The following is a 26,924-nucleotide window of genomic DNA, read 5'->3' as shown; positions in this document are numbered from 1 at the left end:
CTACCCATATGTGAGTGTCCCATCTCTTCTCCATGGCAGCTGAGACCTTTCCTTGGTGGGGAAGACGTTTGGTCCTGTACTCAGCAACTGCTTCCCCAGTACAGAAGAAATCACTCTGCAGTGGGAGGTGGGCTGGAAACACATACCTGAGATGCAGTGCAAAAAATCAGCCCTTACCAGCTGCATCTCTTGCCAACAGGTCTAGGCTTACCTAGAGAAGAACCAGTTGCTTTATCAAAGATGGGTATCAAGCCTGCTGGTATGGTTTACTTCTGTTTTGTGATTTATTCCATTACTTCCAAGCCTTTAATCATCTCTTCCTCCAAAATCTGCTTTACAGCTGTAAACTGTTGTTACCGGGTGTTTAAATTGCTTTCCATTTCTTCCCTTCTTCAGCACTTCTATTTAGTTTATTATTTATTAAAAAACCAATATAACAGACATTGCATTTTAAAATAATAATAAAAAAGTTATTAAAAATGACTTGTCACTGAGCCTGCAAATTCATGACCCAATTCTTCTAGAATCTGGGAGAAACATTGTCCCATTCCATGACTTCAGTCTGTAGAGATCCCTATATTTTGCTTCCCATCTCATTATAGTAATTTGCACCAGTGTCAACCTACTGCTGTTATCCAGCTTGTCCTACTGGTCAGTCAAAGAGACAATGAACATAGAAAGAAAGTATTCTTTCTGTTCTCAGCTCATACCTACACTATCCTTTACCTTCTCCAGTCTGCATTTCCATGGTTCTCCTTCTTCCCTTCCTTTATTTCCTCAATATCCTTCACAACATCTATTTCAGCTTGACTTCTGCCAAGCCTGACTTCACTTCAAGTGTCTTTTGCCTTGAAGACATAACTTCTTTGCTAACGTTCCTTTTCCTAGAGGTAAGTTGCTTATTCCCAACTTTTGGAAGAAGTTATAAATTCAATTCATTCTGTAGTCATTTTGCTACAAGTGCTTCCCTCTCACAGGCAGAAAACACCACATTTGAATCCATTAGGTTTTCAGGCCAGCTGACATTTTTTAGGTAACTACTTCGGTTTATGGACATTTGCAGTCTTGAAATTGAACTACAAGTTTCCAACTGTTTATTTTTCCACAGCTTTAAGTGAAACAAGAGTTCTGCCCTTGGCCCCTGCCCTCTGTATCTGTTACACCAGGGTATTTCTCCCAACAACCACAAACACCTTTTTGCTGATGATTCCACAAACTCCCTCCCTTTCATTCTCACCATTCTGACTTAGATCTCTGGATGGTTCATCACCAGTCTGACAAAACAAAACTGAGCTGGTAGCGTGGCATCTTGGTATCTTTCATCTTCTTTTCTCTCTTATCATCAATAAGAAGCTGCCTGGGAAAACCATCTGGCATTATCCCCTTCTGCTGAGCTCTCAACCAGAAGCTGGTAATACATGTTTATGCCAAGAAGCTCTTTGCAAACTTTCTCTTATGAGTTCCTTGCCAAGTGTCCTTCATTATCTTTTGTTTTGGGGAATGTTATGGGATGTGTGATCAAAGCTTGCAGTCCTACATCTACTCTCTAAAATAGAACACAAATTTTAGTGATCACCAGAAAATTATGCCAGCATGGGTTTAGAAACTTCTAAAACTGTAACTTCCAGCTTGTTACTGAGAGATGTTTTAGCAAGAATAAAGCAAACTGGCCAATTCTGAACTTGGAGGATCTGCATAGCTACAGATCCATTGCTCACAGGACAGCTTTACTAAATTCAGGGATATTTTTGCTTTGTGTCTATGGACCTCCATGACCCTGCTGTCCACATCCAGCTCCCAGGATGCATACTGTGAATCCTTAGGTCTATGTAGTTTACTCACTTTTGTCCAAAAACTTCAATAAAAGAGTGAATAAAAAAGAAGCACCTCTGTCAAAGACAGAAATAAATCAGTACCTTTCTCTTGCAGTCATCTTCTATGAACATAAAGTCTATTTTTTGAACAAATACTCATCTGCTTTTCTTATCTTTCACACGTATTTGATTGGTTTCTGTGGTGCTTTATAAGGGCAGCTGCTCATGCCCATTTACACAAGCAATTTGCTTATGTGTCTAAACCTGCCTGAAGTATTTTTCTTTTTGTTTTGCTTTGTTTTTTTAACTGTGGTATACATTATACAGGTTTTTTACTCTTGAGCAATAAGCAGCAAAATCAAAGAATCTCACAGCAAGTTGTTTTGTTTTCTAATGACTCAAGCCCTTTTTATGGATTAACTTTTGGAGTCATCACCCACTGTGGCCAGCAGCGAAATGAAAGTAATTTGCCACAGCCTACCACCTACCATAAACAGGATGAATAATTAGTTGGGGTGGCTTCAGTAATTAAAAAAAAAAAAAAAAAGTCTAAGGACTACACCTGAAGTTGGAAATAACTCTAGCTCAATAAAGAAAAAAACCTCATCTAACTCACCTTTAGAAATATAAATAAAGATGATAATTTACTTGCTTTAGGTAAAAGGTATTCTCTGGGGTTTGGTGGGTTGCTTTTGCTTTTTTTTTTTATTTTTTTTTTCCAATCCTGCATTAAGGGAGAGGCTGGGGAATCTCCACCAAAGTGAATGAGACCTCTGGATGGCTACAACATTGTACGTGGGGATTTTACTGCAGGATTAGGGCCAATGTGTTACACTCAACAAGAACAGTTGGGAAAGGGATATGAATCATACCCCAGACTCAACGTTTAAAAGGCACTGAAAATAAGTCCATCAGGTCTTACAAGTTAAAAGACTATGGAACAGAAAAATGCAGGTGTGTGTTGCAGAAAAATCTATGAAAGCTGTAAAGATCACTGGAATTCCTTAAGCACACCTCTGCAGCCTTGCAGAGGAGCAAGATAATTGTTCATTACTTTGGCTCTTCACTTAGGTGGTCTATTGATCATATAACAAATTATTTCACCATTTTTAGTTGTCTTCCATTTAAAGCTGGATTGACACCCAGAGCATTCATTCTGTTAATGGATGCTTAGCATGGTCTTTCTCTACTATGTGCTACACTGAAAACTAATTGGGATGCCCATTAATCCTGCAATAAACACAGACTTTCTCTGCCTGGACTTTATTGTTTCACTTACCCAAATAGTAGTTTACCCTTCTACATTTTTATCCCTGAAATATCACCTTTTTTTTTTTTTCCTTTCCCTATTCCATTCCACAATAAGTTCTCCTCCAGAGCTTTCTGTTGAATAAGCAACATCTTGCAGGGTACCCAACACCACCCACAGCTGTGTCCCACATTACCCCCATATTGCTTGCATTATGTCTTTTGGAGGATTTGGTCACAGTGCTCCAAACACTGCTCTTATTCAGAGAAAGGTGCAGAAGGAGGGGCTTCCAGCAGGATTCCTTTACCTGTTTCCCCACCACAAAACAGTGAAAAATGGAATGGGTCACGAGCTACTTGGCTGGTCATCCAAACCTATGGTTTGATGAATCAAAAAACAGCCAAACCTTTCCTCCCCAGCCACACATAGGGAGCCAAGGCTAGAGGCAAACAATTTGGATCTGCCTACACAGGGAGGTTAATGAACCCCATTATTCAGCTGTTGTGGGCAAACACTGTGAAGACAGGGATCTAAATTATCGAAGGCTGAGTAGCTCCCCACTAAACAGCACCCAACACTCACAAGTTTCTTCACACGGTCTGATTTATCCATGTAAGAACAACACTATTAAAAATTAAAGCTCCTTGAATGTCCACCAAAGATGATACTCTAAAAATAAGATGCATTCTTGGAAACTACATAGGGCAGAATTATAGATTAATAGCAAAGGCTTGTCTTAGATATTGAGCTGCTTTTTTTTTTTCTTTTTTTCACAACTCCAAGGGAGTCTGAGCAGCTTTCAAATAATACATATTCATGTTACAGCAGCAATTACAGATCCTGTGTGCTCAGGGCAACACCAACATGGTCCTTGCCTGATTTCATGTCCTCAACCAAATCAATAAAAAGCATATTGATGGATTTGATGTGGTTTGAATCTGACAGTTGGACACGATGAACTTTGAGGTCTTTCCCACCATGACATTTTTGTGATTTGCTACTATGTTCCTCTTTTCAAAGAAAAGTCAATCTCTAGAGAGTCTGCAGATCAACCCTTACTTAAATTAAGCTTGTTGCACGTAGAAGTTCCATCATATCTGTTTCTGGAGAGCATTGCCTAACTTGGTGGTATTCTGTAGACTGAGAGGTTGGATAATAAGTTTTATAGAGTTCCAAAAAGTCTGACTGAAGAACTGCTTTACTGCAATTCTGTTGCCCAGCTGTGGCTGCACTTAGAATAAAGAATTCTTGAGCAATGATGATCCAAACCATGTAAATTTATGAAAAAAACCCCTCCTTCAACAGTTCACCTGTGTTTTTTGGTAGGGGGATATCTTCAATGAGTAGATTTTCTCCTGATGCATTTCCTTTCAGGCTTCCAATTTTTTCAGACATGTTCTGTTTTGCCACCTTACAAAAATACATGCTATGAACACCTTATTGTGTAGAAGTTCTTACATGGATGATCACAGAACCTTGGTGAATAAAACAGAAAGCATGGGACAAGCTCCCTGTCCTCTTAGTCCCAGATGTATGCTTCTGAGGTCACAACTACTGCTGACAAAATAATTTGGTCTACATGTATGTCACTTGGCTTTGATATCCCTTACAAAGGATGTCAGCTGTGCTGGTGGCTTATGTCATGGGGATATCATGCAGTCAAGCAAGCCATCAAATGAACACAAGTTAGGCTTTGGACTGATAATATCCTACCAAGCAGTAAAAAGCTTTAGTGGAGTCAATTAAAAATCTGGATAACAAAACTTCTTCTATCCCTTAATCCTTTGGGGATTATATTTTACGATCCACAGGTTATTTAATATACATTTTTATAGACCCATACATATTTGACCATGCATTAGACTTTTGGGGAGAAAGTCACATATCTACCCACTTTGAAAAGAGGTAAGACAAGGGGCAACCTCATTAGAGTGGCAGGTCACGTTTTTAAGTTAAACACTGTTAAAATACCTGTCATTCCCCTTCTCATGGCTCCTGTCTGGGTTCCCTGCTGATTGCAGAGCTATGATACAATACACTCAGAGTCTGGAGCAAAAATCTGACATTTTAAGGTAAATTTGGAGACCTGATCTCACAAAACATACATATCCAAGTCACAGGAACACTGAAACAGGAACCAGTGAGTAGTGTCTGCTTTGTGGTCTTGCATTAGTGTCAGTAGCCAGGTGTTTTTTCCTAAAAACTGTATTTAAATGTCGAATAAATTTATCTGAAGTATCAAAAATAACAGCACATACTTTTGCTGAAGTGTATGTCAACTGTGGTAGTAGATGCAATGCCAACACCTGATCAACAGATATGCCTGTAAAAAACTTACGTGTATGAAAAACAATTGTGCTTAGGGAAAACTGACAAAAAGAAACTGTGATATAATCAAATAAAAGTATTAAATTCTGCTCATCATTTGCAGTTGATTTAAAATTTAGAAGTCTACACTAGCTGTAGCTGTTTGTTTTGTTTCTGGTTTTTTTTATTTTTTAAAAAGATAGCACCTCTGGTTCCTTCCTATACTAACTCAGTTAGCAATCTACCTTGATAACACTGCAGTGGAAATAATAAAAAAAAAACCAACAAAATCAAAACAGAACAAAACAAAACAGTGAAAAACTCTTCCAACACATCATTCAAATCATATCTAAAAAGGTGGTCATAAATATTTTAGAACCTAAGCAAACCAATAAGAGGTAGGCCCATTAAGGATAAGATCTTTTACAACAAATTAAATAAAACAATTTATTGAAGCCTGGACTTGAGATAAACTAGATTTACTAGCTAACCTTTTATTCATTTAAAGAACAAAATTAGCTCTAATTGCATTAGAATGGAATCCAGTAAATTTCTTCTAATGTGGCATCCATGCAAGCATTGCTGTAATTGTTTACAACTAAGATGGAAAAGCTTTGATTATAATCTACTTTCTTCTTGCTTTGCTATGCAGGAAGAACACTTGCAAAAAAATCTAAAGTAGATCAGTTTTTCCAATATTAGTTTCTCCATCCTTCAGCCATGGTGCATTTGCATGTCTATTAGCCTAATGTTATTAATTGCCACCTCTTTTGAACTGATGTGTGTTGTAAGAAAGTTTGCAGAGCAGACAAGCTCAGAGATCACTGTGAATTTAAGAGCAAAGTGTACTCGTATTCATAAAAAAGAAATTGAGACTTCTCTACCACTGCCATCACTGCTTTGTATGTTGGTTCAAGCAGAGGAGTCAAGAAACAAAATAATAGACTGTTTGCTACACTGCAAAGGCATTTTCCTTACCACTGCTGCATTATTACACTTGCATCACTGTCATGTGCTGTGTTTATGGTGTGATGTGAATCTCTGTTTCAAGCACCACTGATATGACACTTTTTCTTCAGGCACCTGAAAGACTTTGTGGCCTCACCAAGATCTGTAAGTGCTTCCATTAAAGACAATGTTCTATGTGAAATTACCCCAAAATATATTAACCTCCAGTTGAAAAGGAACTTAAGTACCTCCAAAAGCCTCTGAACAGCTCTTCACTCTTAACAGAAAAAACTGAGATAATTCATTAGCCCATCTAGGTTTTTTTCTCATCTTGTTTTATGGATCCCTCAAAACCTTTCTCATACCTTTCCATGGCAATCCATGTTATTCTTAACCAATCCCACACACATGCTACCTGAAACATTTCTGCATGGTTATTATCAGATACTTAGAACATCATTACCAACACAGACAAAGCGAAAGCTAATTTTTCCTCACCATAACACATCACAAAAACTTTATTGCCTGTTATTAACTGCTTATAAAGTTGATGATCCTTCTATGGTGTTCCCAGCTAATAAAGATCACAGAGACTTCCAGTATTCAGATTTCCAGCCACACACAGAGCAATGTATTGCTTTGCCTCAGAGCCACACCAGTCCTTTTCATAATGATACCAACACATTAAAACTAAAGTGTGCTCTGAGTTCAGGCTGAATATTAACTGCTGAGGATGAAAACAGAAGTATTATTTAGAACAAGACAGCTCCACAGCAAACCCCAGTGCATCAGACACCAAACAGCTCTCAGAGCCATGTGGTGCAAACTGTATGTACTTGTGCAATAGTAAACTTCTTCCTTGATTTTGCCTTGGAAAACTATGACAACACCTAAAAGCTATTACAACACTCCAAAAGTTCTTGTTTTTCCATCAGTAAGAAAGGGTAGCTGGGTGATAGAGCCATTACACTGGGACAACTCGAGGATGCCAGTATGGGGGGGCAGTTAGGAGATCCTACAGGTAGAAAAGGGAAACTAGTAAGCAAATAATGACTCAGACCTTGTCTGGTTATGTAGCCCAAAGCACTCTCAAGCACTTGAGTGTCACTTGGAGAAGATGAGGTTCTCCTCCCAGGCCCAGGATGCTGCAGAGAGCACATCCACTTTTCAGCATTTGCTTACAGCTGCTTCCAGGACTCCTCTGCTCTGGAAGATGACAGCCTTGATATTTCATTCTGCCCCAATTTGCCTAGAAACTAAGGCAGCTTTGTGCATCTCCCATCCTGGAGTCAGGGTTTTAATTCTAGGTACTGCTGTGCTAAGGATCACAACACCTGAGTTCCTCAGATGGTGGTGAGGGTGCCACTAATGATGCACAAAGGAAACTGGAATGGAAGCAAGTTTCCCAAAAGGCCACAAACCAAGACACCAGTATCTCTGACCCACGAGGCTGGCAGAGCTAACAATAATGTACCCAGATGATGTGCAGCAAGAAGATGGAGTCTGAAGTCCTGCTCAAAATGAGTGTATGAGAATGATTGGGATGAGATAAGATGGGAAGCAAAGTCAGCCCTTTGGATTCTGAAATTTTAATTAAGAAGTTTTGCCTTGAAAATATGACTTAATTTTCCCCAAGTAAACACTTGTACAGCCCTTGAAAAGGAAGAATTTAGAAGTATCCATAGCTCCTCAAGGAGGAAAATGGATTTGTGAACTTTCAAGGAACAATCTCTTCAGCTGTGCCCTTTTAAATTATGCACTGCAGTACAGACAACAGTTCTAGAAAGCTGAAGTTTTTGTACAGCAATTTGAGACACAGAAAATTTAGATCACTCTCAAATATTGTGAAAGGAAGAAAGCAGAAATGGCTGAGAGCAGAAAAAAAAGCCCTGATATTTGTGGTGGGGGTGTCCAATAGAAGTTAATAAATGACTGAAGCACCACAGCAATTTCAAACTAGTAAAACTCAAGAGTTACCTTCTGAGGTGGAATAAGACAGCACAGAAAATCAGAATAATCAGCAAAGATGCCATTTAACTTATACAGCAGAAAAATCAGCAATAAGGAGATTTAATGGCTACAAAAGAGAAACAGCTACCTTAGTGATAGTTAAGGTGATGAATGGAAAGAAAATATCTGTTTGGTGCTCATGTTTATAATCAGACATGAAAGTGTGCTCTGTGCCATTAAAAACATGAAAAACCTGATTAAAAGAAACCTTTCACATACAACACAGACCAGTCTAAAAAGCCCAGTGACGCATAGTTTCCCCAGCTTCTCCAGCCACCTGTTCATACTGAATGATCTGAGGGTAGGGATCATCCTATTTACACTCACTGAGTACAAAGTAACTATTATTTGTACAACAGCACCCAATAATTAGGGAGCTAATGAACCAACACTTGAAATGCGTTAGGTACACTCATGAATAATCATCAACAGTTATAATAAAACAGATGCATATAAAGGGATTTACACTGTTATGTTTTAAAGCATAAAACAACTGTTAGCTGAAGAGTGTTATGAAACTTAGCTGTAGGTTACACTAGGGATAACCATCCATTATGGTAACCTCACTAAATGTCACTGGAGGCATCAAACAAGTCCAGATGGAGCCCTGTAATCCATGCCCTAGAAAGACAAGAAGTGGGAAACACAGCAGGATGGATGGGAGATTATGGATGCCCCTTGAAAAGTAGAAGAAAAAGGGCAGAGTGTCCAAAACTTTTTTTATTGGTGGGTGTTCTGCTCCATTTTCCATTAGAACATCCTAAAAGTTTCCCAGCATCTGAGTATCAATTGCCACTAATTTTTAAGTGTTTACACAAAAAATAAGAGCTACTCCAAGTGATGAAGGATGAAGTGTGGTGAGCATACACCTTGCAGATGGATTTATTTGTACTCACATCTTGTCTTGGCCTGCACCCACTCTTAATGTCAGCCGAGGAATAACCGGTGATGGAGCCGGAACAACTGGTTCCACCTTTATCTGTACAAGGGAACACAATCATCAATCAAAGACTGTAAGCAGACTCCCAAAATATATTAATCACATGAAAGCACTGATAGAGTTAACCAAATAAGAGTTTATCAGCTTAATGAGACAGACTATGACAGACTGATCAATGCTTTGTGCTATGGCATGGACAGACAGAGTCTCATGGGAGCTCTCAGCAAATCACAAATACAAATTCTACACTAAAACTTGAAATTTTGCTACATTCATACACTTTGTTGACAAGTCTTCCTAGTTTAGTACTTTTGTAGAGACAAGAAAACCTGCAGTATGTATGTGAACACTAACATAAAATGCTTTGACCTTTGTACTCAAACTTGATAGGTGCCCGTGGGTATTTGTACTTTTTTCTGAGATTTAAATTCAATTATTTCCCAGGTTCATCACATAAATGTACTGTAACACTCCTGAGTAGAAATTAGACACAGAATAAGCAAATAAACCCCACGTATCAACAATGAATACTTTATGAAAGTGCTTATCCATATAGGTATAAAAGAAACACTGCTTTTTAAATTCAATTAGCCTGAGGCTTCTAATGGCTATTTTTCAAATGGCCTGGGCTCCAATCTCAGTATCTGGTGGAGTTTACACAACTTAAATATATCCTTAAATATATCCTTAATTATCCTTAGATATATAATTATATCCTTAAACTCTTTCAACCAGTATCTGCCAAAATTTTGAGCATGTGTCATCATATTTAATAAAATAACCATTTAGCTGAATCTACTCTAGGAACTTAAAAAGACAAAACCACTATGCATACACTAAATGGAAACCCAAGCAAGTCTCAGTGGGAGAAATCTGTTTTTTTAAAAGCTTTCATAAAGAAAATGAGAGCAAACAATTAATTCAAAGCACAAAAAGCAATGCAGAAGACAGCAGGCCAGAGTGGGAGGACTCAATTAGGACTCACATTGAGGAATGGGAATGACAAAATCCCATGCCACACATCTTGCCCAAAGAATGGGAGCTGCTCACTGGGAGATGTCTACTCCAGAGAGAAGGGCTGCAGTCTGAGTAGTATTTCTGTTTTGACACAGTTAACCATGCTTTTCAGTAAAGCTCTCCATGGATATGTATTAGCCAACTTCACAGGTCTCCCTCTACTCTTCTGTTTATAGAGCACAATTTTTTTGTTATGTTATTGCCCTGGAGTGTTGCAAGAGGTTTTTTCCTCTGGAGCTCCTAATGCCTGAAACCATTTCACTGCCACTTTCCATAGGGAAGTGTTTTAACTGCTTTCCCAGCACCTTAACCTGTAGCATCTTCCACTGGACAGCAACATGGAACTGAACTGAGAGTACAGAAGGCTTGGGCACACACCTGATGTTATCTTTCTCTTTCCCTGAAGGTTTTTCCTTCTTTTGTAATGCCTATTTCAAATACAAAACATCCTAGGAAAAGCACTGCTACTTAGCTTCCAGCACACAGCACAGAAAGATACTCATCCATCCTTTGTGTTAAGGTGTTTTGTATTATTATTTGTGGACCACCAAGATGTTCTAAACAATGGTGGCACGGGCTCATGTGGCAGAAGAAAAGCACATAAAACACAGTATCCTGGTTTTCTTCTACATCAGTGATAGGATTTAGATACATAAGGAAGGGCAGCTTACTTTGGGCCATCTCTGGCAGGGATGGCTCCATTTCTTATCAAGCAGTTCCTCAACTACTTCAGTTGACAGCTCAGAGTAGTATCTGAAACTGGGTCAGCAGCTGCCTTGTGGGCTGCTCAGTCACTCCCACAGCACACCCAGTAATCTCCATCCTAGAGGTGGGGTGCTACTGTCCCAGCTCTCTGGGTTTCATTTGGTGCCTCAGCTCCTGCCTCCTTTTCTGGATCTAAGGGCACCTCCCCAACACCTACTGAGGAGCAGAGAGCTGCAGGCAAGCCATACACAAGAGCTTCTCTTCCTTGGTGCCATCACTGAATGCTTCCAGCATGCAGCCTTCAGCTTCTGCTTTTTGACATCTAGGCAGAGCAATGGTTGCTGCTTGGTGGGCAAAATCACAGGAAAAATTTCATCAAAAGCTTCAATTCCCCAGCAAGATGAGATGAACTCTTAGGTAACCATGGAATAGTTGGAATAAAACCTTTAAGACCATCAAGTCCAACCATTAACCCACCACTACCCAAACCCACCAATAATACCTGGAACAATCCTGACCATGAAAACACGACCACTGAGTCACTCTTTTGCTTAAGTCCAGCACTATGAGAAACAGAAATCTGATGTTTTCTCCTGTCTGAAGCTGCAGGTAGCCCATGAACTCATCTTTCAGGTTGTGCTGATGCCTCTGAAGTGGAAGGTTGAGCATCGCAGCAGTAACTTGAGATCATTTGCTCTTACAGCCCAACTGCTGGCTAAATAAGTCATTGTGTGATCTTAAAGCTAAATTAAGGAAACATGTACTTTTAGGGGTTAAAACGAAAAGAGCAGCATTCTGGAGTAATACTGGGAATTGAGGCCAGCAGAAGAGCATTTACAGTGGATTACTAAGCTTCCCAAATCACCAAAGAGGTAAAGTCCAGCAATATAAGACTCCTTTGTAGCTAACTAAAAATACATTGTCAGTGGATTTGTCCAGTTTTATGTATAAGCAATACTTCTTTCACCTGAACTAATACTAGTAGTCATATAAGCCCCTTATTGCCATGTGCTGCATTTTTTTTGCTAATCTTCAAGGATTTAGCTTCTTTGCCACATACCTCAGGGCACCAACTGATAAAGCTCTAACTCTCCATCTTTCCAGGACACCAGCAGTGCGGCCTTGCAAAAAATGAAAATCGCTCAGGAGATTTAAAGGGGAAATTTATTTTTAAAATCCTGACTTGCAGCAAAGAGGTGGATTTAAAAAAAGCTTATCTATCAAGAATCAGTTTAAATTTTAATTCTATCTGGGGACTCTTTCATGCATTCTAGCTTTCAAGTTTATCTTTTGACAGGGACTTTTTGCCGAGGTAATGGGCAGCTTTGTCAATTTAATTTGTTCAAGTTTTTATTACTGTTGCACTCCTTTTTCTAACATATATATGTTCAGTCTCTACTGAAACTTGGTCAGTTTGTATTTGTGTTTCTGTTATATTGCTCTAAAGCAACCTAGAGATTTGAAAAAGAAATGCAAAACTGAATGTATGAAAAAAAAACCAACTTGCCTCTATTTGATATACACCCATTTTTAACTTTAAAAAAATCTCTGCAGAAATTCTCAATGCAAATAGTGACAAAACACCTCAGGCATGAGGGGCAGAGACAAAATGTGGAATCCATGAGAGTGCTGCTTGTAGTCTAAAACTGGACATCAAATTAACTCAGACAACTGAACAACCACTGTCAGTCACTGACTCACCAGAGCAGACCAATGTTGGTTCTCCAGATCACTCAGATTCTGCATGGTAAAACCTTTTGTCAACTTAAAAAATATGCCAAGTTTTGAAATCACCAGTTTGTTTCAAGCCCAGCAGGCAGCACAACAGAGTGTAGAAGCAAAGAGGAAAAGTGAGGAATGTCCCAAGTCTTTTTTTTTTTTGAGTATTATACTCAAATCAGGATGTAAAGAGCATCTTGGTAAAACCAGAACGTGTACAGTGCTTCCTAATGCTAAGGAATAGAGATTTAGGAAATCCTGTATCCAAGGTTATCACATATGAAGACAATCTCTTTCTTTTCTTTCTTTTTTTTTTTTTTTTTCCTCCCCAATATTAACAATTTAATGAGTATTATAAGGTGAAGTGACAAAAATTTAGAGCAAACTGTGAATTAGGGGAGCCATTTCTAATGGGATTTCACATCTGATAACATGCAAATATGCTGGTTTCATTTCTAAAATATTAAATATATCCTCAAGATTAGGTGATATTGGTAAGAAGAAATTATCTTTGGCTGATGTAAATCAGTAACCGTTACTGGAGTGGAAGGAGCTTAACCTACTTGAAAACCAGCTCTGTCCTCTCAAGTGTAAGGCTCAAAATGAAAGGTGACATTTGAACATTTAGACCATAATTTGAAAACAAATTTCTTACTTCAAACAAACTGGAGGAACAGGTGGGTGGTCCTGCTAAGAGAGGATTTAGCAGCTCTTCTGAACACCTGATACAACTGGTGAACTTGTTTGTTTGAGGGCATTCTGCTCCTCATTTCTGTCTACCTGGTAATTTGCAGGCTTCTGCAAACTTTGGACCAGTGGAGTTTTGGGAACTGAATTGAAAATTTCTATGTAAGGCATAAAGTGGCCCTACTTGTGGACATCACTGTGCACTGCAACACTACAGACACTGTGGGTGTCTGTGCTGCTGTTGAGCCAGAGCTTTCTCAAAGTGAAAACCGAGTCAAGGACAACCTTACATTTAAAATTCACAAAACTTGACTTCCATTGTTTAGTTTTCCAAAGAGGAAAGACAATCCCTGAAACTCTTGTGGAGCGGGTATTCCTTGGAGCTGTTATTTTTAAAAAATACCAAACCTGTAATCACACATCTCCTCAAAGTTCCTAAAAAAGGCTCAGCAGCAAACATAGGAATCCATGTGCATTTTGCAAGCAACTATGAGAACTCAGCCCATCTGAACAGCTTACCTTTTCATGTTTGTGTTTCTCTTTTTCTTTCTCTTTCTTTTCTCTTTCTTTCCTCTCCTTTTCCTTCTCTTTCTTTTCCTTTTCCTTGTCTTTCTCCCTTTCTTTCTTTTTCTTCTTCTCTTTCTTGTCTTTCTTCTTCTCTTTTGGCTTCTCTTTGTCTTCAAACAGTTTTTCAGGAAGCATTGGGGACAAGGAGGGTAACATGCTGGGAAGCCTCACAGCAGTTGGTGTGCTGAACAAGGGCAAAGACATTTCTTTGGGAGGTAACACAAGAGGTGCTGATGGAGCTTTTATCTTATCTTCCTTACTCTTATCTTTAAGTTTCTCTTTGTCTTTCTTATCCTTGTCTTTTTTGCCTTTCTCTTTCTCTTTCTTTTTATCTTTATGTTTTTCTCTCTCTTTTTTGGTATTGCCATCTTTCAACTTTACTTTTGTGTCAGCATCCTCAAACTCCTTTAATTTGAATTTATAGGGATCAAGATCATCATCTTTGAGTAATTCCTTCCACTGAAACTTTGCTTCCTTGCTTCCTTCCTTGTCTTTATCTTTATCCTTATCCTTGTTCTTTTCCTTCTCCTTATTTTTCTCCTTGTTTTTCTCTTTATCTTTTTCCTTTTGTTTTTCTTTCTTCTTCATTTTTGTCTTCAGCTCCTTTTTCAATTTCTTTTTCACTTCTACTGATGACGTCAACTTGGTTTTCTCCTCATAGACTTTGAGAAGAGGTTCTGGAGTTGGTGGTGAAGCAGATGGAGAAGAGAAATAAGTGAAGTTGGTAGGTGGATTAGAAGGTGTCCCCATGTTTGCTTTTCGAATGACCTCATCAATCGAGTCATCCATTGTCCATGAAATGTCAGAACTTGAAGTCCCACCTGAGGGAGGTATTGGAGTTGCTCCTGCCTTATTTGCATTATTGGCAGAAACAGAAGGTTTAGGAGTTGTAGTCTCTGAAACAGAAAGTCTTTTAGGGCTGGTAAAAACTTCCCCTTCTGATTCAGAACCAGAGGAAAACTCAAAGGGATCGGGTTCCCGTTCCGCACGTGCACGAGCGATCACAGCACTGATGGAATCATCGATGGTCTTGTCCATTACTGGTGCTTTTTTAGGTTGGTTTTCAATATTTGGCTTGGTGGCAGGCTCAGGTGGTGTCTGTCCTTGTTTTACTTGAATGTTTTCCTTTCCTATCTTGTCACTTAATGCAGCCAAAGGGGTTCTTGTAGGTGTTTCAGGTTTAACAGGTGGTTGGGGAACATGAGCAGGAACCTTGGGACTTTTGGGACTTTTTGGGCTCTTGGCGCGACCCGGTGACTTTTTTTCTTTGGATCCAGTTTTTGGTGAACGTATGGGACTGCCACTTACCACTGGTGAGGGCGTAGTTTTAGGTGATTTTGTCTTTTGTCCTGGAGAACTTGTTTTGGACTTTGTTTTGGGTACAAATGGTTTTGCCTCTAAAGTTTTGGGGGTTGGCGCTTGCGTTTTTGCAATGGGAGCCAACATGGGTGGTTCTGGTGAAGGAGGGGCTAAGTCTGTACTGTCCTGAACATGAACTGGAGAAAGCATTGGTGGTACTTTTTGTGTATTTATTGAGCTAAGAGGTTCACGTGGTTCCAAAGCTCCATCCAAGGTGTCCCCTTTGGAAACAGATAGTTTGGGCCGTTTGACAGGCAGAAATTCCTCAGCCTCAGGACTTTCTAGTGGCCTCTTGCTCAAGTAGTTCTCATCATTAATGGCCTCATCCTCTTCCATATCTCCCTCTTCTTCCAGTGGCACCTGCATGGCCTCTGCAGATGTACCTCCATCTGTAGGCACCTGTTCCTCTTCCTCTTCTGTAACAAAAAAATATTTAAAAAAAATCATTAGGATACTTAAAACTGTGCAAACAAGCATCAGAGCAAATGTTCACATGCACCTCAGTCCAGAAGAGATCACACCACTGTCCACCTAACAGCTTCTCACTGGATTACTTGGAAGGAACATTAAGCATCACCTCTGTCTTGCATCAACCACAATCACAACTGGCAGGTGCCCCCATCTCAGTGTAATGTCAAACCCATGAGCAAAGGATATGAGAGCAGAGGTCTCCAGTGGTGGTAGATCTTCTGAAGCAGGTTCAAAGTATCAGTTCCACCTAAAAATATTCTGATTATTCCTTACTGCCATTGTTTGGATTAAAATAACATCAAACTGCTTCGTTCATTTGAAACAAAGGGAGAGAGGGTGAAGCAATTTTTGTTGTGGCAAGAAGGACTGCAAAGTATGTATCAAAATAATATTCACAGGACTTAATTCACACAATTTTGACTGTGGCTTCACTAGTAGGAAAAGGTCTTGCTAAACTTGCTGGACTGCAAAGCATGTCTCAATTTTCACAGGACTTAAATGATACTCACACAATTTTGGCTGTGGTTTCACTAGTAAGGAAAGGTCTTCCTAAACTTGGTTTGTTTTCCCTGAAGCAGAACAGTCTGAAGGTTAAAGCAGAGGACTAAGACCCATTCAACCTGCAGGTTCTGTCTCTGAAACCATCTCAAGAGGTTGCTGCACATGGGGATTATGATTATATGGGAACATTCCAGTGGTGTGTGCTGGTTTGGGACAGGAACACACCTTCAAAATGCATCTTTCCATCATCCCCCCTTACTGTTGTTTTGCTTGCCATCATGGAACAGTCCTGGAGTGTGTTTGCTGGCTTCCTGCTACAGTGGAACCCAAATGAAAGATGTGCTGCCAGAGGAATCCACCTGACACGCTCCAGTTGCAACTGGGAATTTGGGCTACAAGACCAAAAAAACAGACTTTAAAAATGAAATAAAGCCTAAAACACAGTGTGGGCAAGAGGCAGCAACTGCTTCAAGCCAGTGTGGACATCACATGTATGACTCTGTTTTTTGTTTAATAGCACTTGCTTTTTTCCCCCTACATATAGAAACATCTTCAGTCATATATGTGTGACACGATGGTGTAAAGAAAGGAGAAAATTCACTTGAGATCTCCCAGAAAACCCACAGCAGGTTTGAGTAGCAGAGAACCTCTCATCTCCCCAACCACAGCCAAGCACTTTATCCACTTGGATACACTTCCTCACTTTCAAAATGGAATTATCCAAGCAGGAAAATGGATTCTTAGTCTGGAATAAGAAGGAGCACACCGGTGTTAACCTGACACATTTATATTTGCTGTAATTACATCATTACACCTATGCCAGTTAACATTCCTGTGTAGACAAACTCACTTCACTTTACCCCATGTCTGTTTACCCACCTGCAAAAATGCATGACATTTTGTCTAGCAGGGTTTCTGTGGAAAGATATCGAGTGCCCTAAGATTCTTGCATGAAATATGTAATAAAACCAATTTATTTTGACAGTGGCTAAACCCCAACTTCTTAACGAGCAGGTGGTTTTAAAGTGAACACCAAGAAACTTATAACCTTACACAAGAACCATTTAAAGCTTTGTAAGACAGCATCTTTCTCTTTTCAAGGCACTTATTTCCAGGTTTTCTGTGCTGGTGTTTCTCTACTGTAATGTGTCAATGCTCTGATTTAGGAGAGTTGAGTCAAGAGCCCTGGGCTGCAGCACAAATCTTGCCAGCATCACAAATTAAGTAAAATGAGCTAGCAACTCTGGCTTTTGCCAGGGCCCAGAGGATTTACAGCAGCCAGCCCAGAGAGAAGGCTTTGCCTGAGGATAAAGTCTTAGCCTTCCGTGAAAAACAGAAATGTTAGGGAGTTAGGTTTTGCCTGGCTGGGCACTGACATTAATTTTTTTTTAACTGCAAAGTTAGAGTATAACTGAGAAATCGCTGTGGACCGAGCCTGCACCTGCTACAGGGGAAAAAAATCTGCCTCCAGATCATGGAAGTAATTTCAATCTCTGTTTAAGCTGTTGCAGAAATCAGCTGCCATCATCTGCTCAAAACTGTTTTGGGGATGAAGAATTAGCATTCATCAGATGTCATACAGCACTGGTTGCTACCGAGCAATTCCCTCTCAACCCTATTCAGCCTAGTTCTGAGAAACACTGAGACTTTCTTTTCAGTTCAAAATTTAAAAAGTGATTAAAATTTAAACCAACCACCATACATAAAGAAGTCTTCTGCCTCAGCTAGAAAACTGTAGCTAAATTCAGACATTAGGAAAGAAAAAAGGTTTGATCACTCAGACTTTAGAGACAGCCACATAAACAATCTTAATATAAAAAACGTGTGGATAAAAAGAGTTAATAAAGTAGAAGAGAAGCTACTGCAACAAACAGTAAAAAAATCCCATTTACTAGTAAAATCAGAATATTTATTTGCTAAAGACTTCTTAAATTGCCACTCTGTTACACCATCTCTCACGGAAGTGCAAGGCAATATTTCATATTTTTGTAACTCCTTCTCATCCCAAGGTGCTTCTCATGTTTTACCTACTCAGGATTGCAGAAAACCAGCAGCTGCTGGATCAAAGGCAAAAAAACAATTTCAGGGGAGGTTTAGAGAACAGGGACTGGAGTTTTGTAGAACAAAAAAAGAGCAATGCTTATTTTTTTTAATAAGGCCAAGTAAAGTTTGCACCAGGCCCACAAAGTTTCTGTGATCTTGTGTGGAGATGCCAGGGAAGGGCAGAAAAGGTTAAAGTGCAGTTTGTAGAGGTGAGACTAGAAATTGGGGTGTCTTGGCTCCAGCTTTCATGCACATTCCTGCAAGCCACAAAGACAACTTAGTAAGGAAGCAGAAGCATTACCATCCCTTTTATACAGACTTGGATTCCCCAAAACATCTGGAAAAAATTGCCTGGGTCAGTCCTGAACAATCCAGGGACTAAGGAAGTTCACGAGCACTTAACTACTGACACACATTCACCACTTTTCAGACATGCTCAGATGACAATCTGGAATCCTATCGTGGTCAAATGAAACCCAAATTTCTCTTGGAACAAGGCCATGGTCTGATCCTCAGCAAGGACTGGTTTTCTGCCAGGCAGCAGCTTTCAAACCTGAGCCACCGCAGCTGTGGCTGTGACAGACAACAATAAAGCAGTTTTTGGTTTTGTTTTTTTTTTTTTTTTTTTTTTTTTGAGGGGTTAACAAGAGAAAGTGAAATCTCTGTCTTATGTTCAAGAGCTACAGGCTCATTGTCCTCCAGAAGGATTCTCAGAGGAGCAGGAACCAAATATGAGAAAACATCAGCTTTTAAGTGTAATCTGCTTGACGTGGCGATGAGTGTTTAAAACCAGGCAGCCACTTTTTCACCTTTGCCCACCTCATTCACTACCTGGCACTTCTTGATGCACAGCCCTTTGTGCACAGGATTGCTTTTTAACTCTCTTTACTGCCATCTCTCCCTATCTCTGGCTACCTTATTAATGATCTGACTCTTGAGTTAGCATCTATAGGTCAAATGGATATCACCTCGGCCATCTGCCCTAATAACTCTCTCCTGTAATGAAAGGACACTAGAGCTGTTTGGGAGGTTTCTCAAGATAACAGATACATTTTTTACTTTTTTTTTTTTTATTGTTGTTAGAGAAGTCAGTGCTGAATCAATATTAATGCTCACGTTACTAAAGCTATACAGAGCAATTGTTTTATTACGTCAGCTGGCCCCATGTGCAGAGCCTCTGGTTCTCAGATGGTGCACGGGTTACAGGAGGGATGAGTTCAACCATCCCACTGCAGTCCTGAAGGTGAATTTGTCCACATAAAACACACTGACAGCTGTGAGCACGCTGCTTCTGAGAAAGCTGCTTGTGATGAGAGCATTTCTTACTGGAGAATATTGGGATGTGTAACATCACCTGTGTCTATGCAATGACAAGCTCTTTGCTTTCATGGAAGGATAATTTTGAAGTTAAGGGAAGAAGGAATACACTCCTCTCTTGACATGGGTCTGCAGCACAATCTCAGACTATGTGCTGTTGTCTTTCCCATCTGACAGGAGATGATAATTTCATCTCACAGAGGTGGTGTGAAAGCTGAACTTGATAAAGATGTAGTTCCTCGGGATCTCTGGACAGAAAGCATTAGAAACCCAAATGCGAGCTGTGGGGATCTGTCACCACCTCAAATGCTGGAAAATTTCTTAAGCGGAGTAGTTCAGGCAAGAAATCAAAACTTCTGTGCCTTTTTGATGAAAAAAACACTAGAGAAGCAGAAAATTTCCTTCTTTGTACAGCATGTTCCTGCAGCACAGCAGGCTTATTGACTTTACCCTCTTGGCCACAAGTTGGTTACAGGACAGCAATACTCAACACTTCAGTAATGAACTTCCACGTTCACAATGACTGGGGGGACAGTTTGTCCCTAAAACTGACACAGGGGTACAAAGGAACAGAAATTCTGTCTTTATTGGAGAAAAAGAAGTGCAATCACCCATACCATGCTCTCATGCTCTCCCAGCTGCATCCTGAGAGGAGGCTGCACTCACTGCTCTTTCAGCAGGTCAGATGAAAGTGAAGGTAGAAAAAAATATATGCAAAACTCTTCTGATTGAAGAGAAACACCCCTATGTGCAGACATTCTTCAAGAAAGAGCTATCACGCACACACATATAGATATCTTTTAAATAAACTGGATAAAATTAAAATCATCACCATCTTAGCCATTACCAGTCCTTTTACTTGGTAGTTTCAGTGATAGCAGCATAAGCACTTAGAGCTAGATGATGTCCTAAGGCATGTGGCACAGATTGGGACATACAAGATCTTTGCTCAGGTCCTGACCCTGCCAAAGACTGTTTGCTGCTATTTAATTAAAATGAAGTTCCAGCCTCTCTTCTGGAAATTGGATTAATACTTCCCTGTGTCACAGGGTGGTGGTAGGATAAAACCACCTGGCTAAAACCTGGAAATCTAAGAATAAACCAGCATTTTTTAGGTACCAGATGAAGCAGAGTCAGACATGCTGGCCTGAAGATGGACATCACTTGCTGAGTGAAGCAGAGCATCTCAATAACTGCAGTTTCCTACCTCAAGTGCTAAGGCTAATGTATTAATTACAAAAAGTTCTGATAGGTTCCTGTAGAAGCCAACTCTTGTTATTATAATATTGCAAGATTTTGGCATTTGGTATGTGATACTAACTTTAGCATGCCAGATAAACAGTGTCAGCTACCAGAGCAAACCCACTAAGGATATAATTCCTAATGAAATGTTTCCATGCAACATGCCTATTTTCAACAATTAAATTTCTTCCATAACCCTTCTCTTTTTTAAACAGAATTTGAACATTTTATTTTCTAACAGAATGCAAAACGGCCAAATAAAGATCTATCAGTTGACCATACAGTTCTTTCACATAAACTTCAGCTCATGTCAGGCCTCTTACACATATCAGACTCCATTGCACTGCGTGGTACCAAGCAGCTAAGTATGGAAGTTGTAAGCATCAGTTTTCTTAAGAAAAATCAGGAAATACTGTGGCAGTGCCTGCACTTAAATCTTCAACCCACCTTTCTTTCCAAGTATATGCTGAAGGTTTTACAGACAAGCCAGCTCAGCCTCTCCAATGCAAGAAAGTAAATGATCATTCCACAGCATATGAAACTTTTCAGTGAAAAAAAACAAACCAAAAAAAAACACCCCACCAACAACCAGAATTTTCCTTCAGACTTCCAAAACCATTTCCCTGTTGTCTAGATAAAGCATGAGATTAAACCAAAGATGTCTTCTGGGAATTTTTAAGCCACTAAGTCAAGAGCTTAACATGCCTATCATATCCTAATAAGCAGTGGCTTTTGACTTCTGTAAAAAGTGAAGATTTTTTTTTCTTATTCCATAATAGGTTTTATCTCTTTAACTTGTAATAACAACGGCCTTTTCCCAAAACAAACAGAAAGTGTGCTTGTAGTCCATAAAGGAAATTAATGGAAGAATGACAAAATTCAATCCTGATATCCTACAGGCCAATATCCTGATACCTTAATGCAAAATGAACACACGAAGATACTTGCAATACATTCTGACCTTAAAATGTCAGATTTTATATAGATATATACGTGCATATAGATATGGATTTATATATTATGTATATAACTTCTCTGCCATATAAACAGAATTGATCCCTGATGTGACCTGTTTACCAAACAGGGGGTCACATCAAGAGATTTCTCTTTTACTGCACAAAAGAGGTCAACCTAACTAGTGCCAAACCCTACACATTTTCCAATTGACACTTTCTGTGTGAAGAGAGCTGGTAAGAGAGCACCATCGAGGAGCTCATCTTCCACAGGTCTCAAATTCTTCCACTCACATTGCCAGCAAGCTCTTTCCAGTGCATTCTCAGCATGTTCTAAAATGCAGAAATGCACAAATACATTAAAGGAAAAAAAAAAAAAGCTCTCAGGTGTGGCCATTGATTTTGCACACACCTAAACCACTGAAGATGTTAAATATGTCTGAAGTTAAGCATCCAGACTTCTTAGTTGCACTGGAAAATTTTGGCCCAAAATGCTGTGTGGTGCTTTCAACAGACAGGATTATAGTTAGAGGAGTGCAATGGGACTGAAATTTACAGTCTACATTTACCAGTCACTCCAAAAGCAGTTATTAAGCTGTTCAAGGAGCTACAGCTGGTTGACAAAAACCCCCTCTATCCCTAACGATGAACCCCACTCATCCACCTTGAAATATGGGTGATGGCAAAAACTTGGTTGAAGACTCACAAATTTCCATGCTAATTAAGTCACCTGTTGAACAACTGCTTCACACTCTTCATTAGGCATCTCTTGGTATGGAATGAACAGAGAAACTTTTGAAAAGCAGCATGAGAACAAGATGTCAATAGTTTGCCAGAAACAAACCACAACTACTAAAGCTGTAACTTGACATCAGTGTTGCATTAAAAATAAACAGTCCAGTCCTTTCTTTTGTTCTGGTTTTAGCATTTGTGCAGGACACTGGGGAACTAACTGAGACTAAAATATGAATGTTAATCTCTTATTTTGAACTCAGATCACCAATCTGGTCTGTCATGATATTACTCAAACTTTTGGGCTAGAACAACCCAGAGGAAAGTCCTGCATCCCCATTCATCACTTTGCCCCTTCTCCATAGTGAAGTGACTTAGTGGGATGACTCAGATAGAAAAATATCTGGAGGTGGAATTAAAAAAAAAAGGTATGCATTTTTCTATCCAATTGGCAAAGTAAAAAAGCCCACCTTAACATCATGCAAGACTAAAGGTGTGGGAAAGAAGAGGAGAGAGGTGTGGAGCATCTCTTTTCAGGCATCAGATCTTGGCTTAAGTTATAACATGCAATTTTGGCTTCCAGTGCTGCTTTAGGATACTGAATGTGATGAGAATAACACTTTTAAATACTTACTAGTGGCAGCCCTCATTATAATACTTTTTAGAATATGCAGTGTTTATGTAGCCAAACTACCCAGGTTTCTTAAAATGACACACCCAGCTTCCTGCTGAAGACAGAAAAACAGCATTGGCAGATTGTTATCACCTACACTCACAGCCTCTCTGTGACCTGACAAAACATCAGTCCTGCATTTGCCCTGCACATAACAAGCAAAAACGTGTTTCTGTCTAAATACAAAGAGGAAGACTTTATTTTCATTTTGACTTTTAATAGCAGCTTGACAGTTTTTGTAGATCACACATGCATACACAAATGAATGTGTGTGCATGGCAATGCTATGCTAATGTGTCTGGAGGTGTTATGCTATGGAGCAGACTTTGGATGGAGAGCAGAAACAACCACAGAAGTATTTTTAGGAAGTGATTGAGTGAGTAGATGCGTGAGAACCAGGCAGTTCCCCATCAGCAGGGTAGCCTTGCTTTAGTCACACTGAAGTTGCTCTGAATTACCTGTGATCTGAGTCTTCTTTCTGCAATCTGCAGAACAGACCGTGATGTGAAAACCACCACTGTTCAAATCAAAACATATATGTGGAGGCAGAAAACCTCTTTAACAAAATTTGGACAAATCTGCTTTTTATCATACTTTTTACTCCCTCTGGGGCGCCTGATCCGTAACAGAATCAGAAACTTGTCCCAAATAATGCATGCAGGTGCAGAGGTTTTCTCTTTAAAGGTACATTTTGACTTCTAAAAAATGAAATTATTAGCAAAGACAAGGTAATTAGGCAATGACAATTCACAGAGTACAACCAATCAATAATAGAGTACATTAGAGCAAGACCGACAGAGGTGTGAGGCCGATACATTATAAATGGCTCTACACTGACCTGTAAAAATGCAACGTTTCCCTAACATTTGGCACAATAAAAAACTAAAATGCTATATAAGCAAGCCAAACTGAAATGACACCTGGTATTATAAATGGCCTAATCTATATGTTAATACTGTTGTATCACATAACTGCAGCAAGACTAAGATAACAATATGACTTTGGGGTTTCTATGGCTACATCCTGGGCTAACGTGCCTGAAAGGGCTTGCTGCTGACACCACACAAGCTTTCTGAGTGCTTCTCTTTGGTTATTTATGATATGATTTATGATAACGACAACATCTCCTATTTTCTCCCCTCGTCAGATACAATAAATTGCCATCGTTAATCACCCTTCTTGCTTCAGCTACGATTACAATAGTATAATAGGGCCTAGCTATGGTAATACTGTGTATTAAGGTGTTTTTCTCTCCCTTTAAAGAAATATGCACAAGTAGATCTTTGTAGCTGATGTCAGTACCTGTAGTATTTTAATAATCTTCCCGGGGGAATTTCTGGATGAGAATTCCTGTTATAACTAAGATTCGGCACCGCTCCTCTTGCAAAGATCAAATTTATGATCTGAAGACTTAAAATCCACACTGTATTAGCTGTATGTTACAATTCTCAAACGTAATACGAGAGGTTTATATGTATTTTTCCTGACAAACAGAAAGCAGAGGGTCAGCCTTTTCACTTTGCACCTCTGTATCTAATCTTCCAGGCTAAGCTTTCCAAACCAGCTTTCCAAGTAACACAAATCTTACTCAAAACAAAGCCACTGAACCTATATAAACATTTGGAAGGATTTTACAGAGCTTTTCCTTTTATATCTTAAAAAATATACTGTTCCACCTTCAATAAAATCCTGTGCTAAAAAACCCCAGGCTTTACAAATATTTTCAGAAGCAACTACTTCCACCTCCTAGCAGAGGAACAGATTCAGTATTTATTAAATGGGGGTACTCACACTTCTGCCATAGGAATAATTTTTACCTGGCATTGCAGAATTTGTTTGAGTCCTTCACAGAATTGTAACCTCCATATGCCTTCAGGTACTTAAGATTTGGAAGTGAGAAAACATGGTGATTATTTGGTGTATTATTTTGCAACTGAGCAAAAAGAACTGCAGGAATGGGAAGGCATAATTTTCCACAGACACCACATATTTCTCTTACTATATTACTTCAGACCTCACCCTTTCTTCCCAAAAGCTCAAAATTTAAACCCCAAAACCTCTGCTTTCCATGTCACACACCTATGACAGCAGAACTGTGGTTTAGGGCATAGGTTCCAGAATTTAATTCTTGTCCTCAGGAGTCTCAGAGACAGCAAGTGTAAGAGACAAACATGATGGCACAATGGGGTATTTTAGATTGCACTGGTAAGGATATTTCTATTTATCTTGCTGCTATAGATAACTAACATACCCTTCTGCCCAGTGATCATGAGTGACCCAGCTCATTACTGGTTTTGTGGCAAAGGCAGAAGGTATGGGAGGGGAGGCAGTGGCCATAGTGACCAACACAGGGAAGATGTTTGATGTATAAGTGGTAGCAGGGAAGAAATGAGAATATGAAGACAGTGGTCTCCTATCAAATGATGAGCTCATCTCAAAAGTTCAGAGGATAAACATGAACACTGTGTGCTGGGTGTGGTACAAAATCCACACCACCGAGAACAACTCTGCCAGACAAGGTCTGCAATCAGCTGCAATTACCTCTGTCTGCCCGTGCCTTGCTTTACTCACCCAAAAGCAAACCTGGGCTATATGAGGTATTAATCCGGTGTTTACTTGCTCACCTGATGGAGCTTCTGCACAAATGCATTACCAGAGAACTTTGGCTCAATGCAACTTAAAGGCCATCATCACTCTTGCTATGCAGGACAAAGATGCAACTTTGGTGTCGTAAAAAGGCTGTAAGTGGTTCTATCACCTTCAAATAACTTTTTAGTTCAACAACTCATCTGGCCATTAATTGCCTTTCCTCTCCTCTTCCCATTGCATGTTACTTGAAATTGCAAGGGCATGTTTGAAACCAAACGATAAGCTGCTAAGGGCAAGAATCGTATCTGGATTTTTCAAAGTGCTCCAGTTACTTCTGGGTACTATAAAAAAAAATAACAGCAGCACAGGTATTTAGAGACTCTTCCATTTATTTGATTGTCTTGACTGGATAAGAAAGGGAAATTATGTATTTTCGCAGCAATGGAACAAAAATATTTTATAAAAATGAGAAAGACTGGGGGAGGGAGTTTATTTTCAATATATGGATTGAGATGTATAAAAAAATGTCAACCAGATCCTGTGTTCTCAAATAAAATCTGTCTGTGCTGTTAGGCAAATCCCTGATCTGCAACATTTATCCATAGTGGCACAAAGGAATGTAAGTCACTGGAATTTAATTATTAAAAAAAAAAAAGAAGGAAAGGGAAAGGGAAAGGGAAAGGGAAAGGGAAAGGGAAAGGGAAAGGGAAAGGGAAAGGGAAAGGGAAAGGGAAAGGGAAAGGGAAAGGGAAAGGGAAAATGAAAGGGAAAGGGAAAGGGAAAATGAAAGGGAAAGGGAAAGGGAAAGGGAAAGGGAAAGGGAAAGGGAAAGGGAAAGGGAAAGGGAAGGGAAAGGGAAAGGGAAGGGAAGGGAAGGGAAGGGAAGGGAAGGGAAGGGAAGGGAAGAGGAAGAGGAAGAGGAAGAGGAAGAGGAAGAGGAAGAGGAAGAGGAAGAGGAAGAGGAAGAGGAAGAGGAAGAGGAAGAGGAAGAGGAAGAGGAAGAGGAAGAGGAAGAGGAAGAGGAAGAGGAAGAGGAAGAGGAAGAGGAAGAGGAAGAGGAAGAGGAAGAGGAAGAGGAAGA

The 26,924-nt window shown here is 39.6% G+C and overlaps 1 protein-coding gene across 1 annotated transcript in view; it reads right to left on the bottom strand.

Annotated features, from left to right (window-relative positions):
- TAF3 (TATA-box binding protein associated factor 3) overlaps window positions 1-26,924 on the bottom strand; it is a 121,641-nt gene that overhangs the window by 13,222 nt on the left and 81,495 nt on the right. Inside the window, exons 3-4 of the mRNA XM_008493046.2 lie at window positions 13,916-15,738; window positions 9,225-9,307 (exon numbers count right to left, since the gene is read on the bottom strand). Of these exons, the coding sequence (XP_008491268.1) occupies window positions 9,225-9,307; window positions 13,916-15,738 (1,906 nt within the window). The remainder of the gene's footprint in view (window positions 1-9,224; window positions 9,308-13,915; window positions 15,739-26,924) is intronic.

This window comes from Calypte anna, chromosome 1 (assembly GCF_003957555.1).
Source record: "Calypte anna isolate BGI_N300 chromosome 1, bCalAnn1_v1.p, whole genome shotgun sequence".
Lineage (NCBI taxonomy): Eukaryota > Metazoa > Chordata > Aves > Apodiformes > Trochilidae > Calypte > Calypte anna.
Note: the sequence above shows the minus strand (reverse complement) of the source record. Positions and strands in the feature narration are given on the sequence as shown.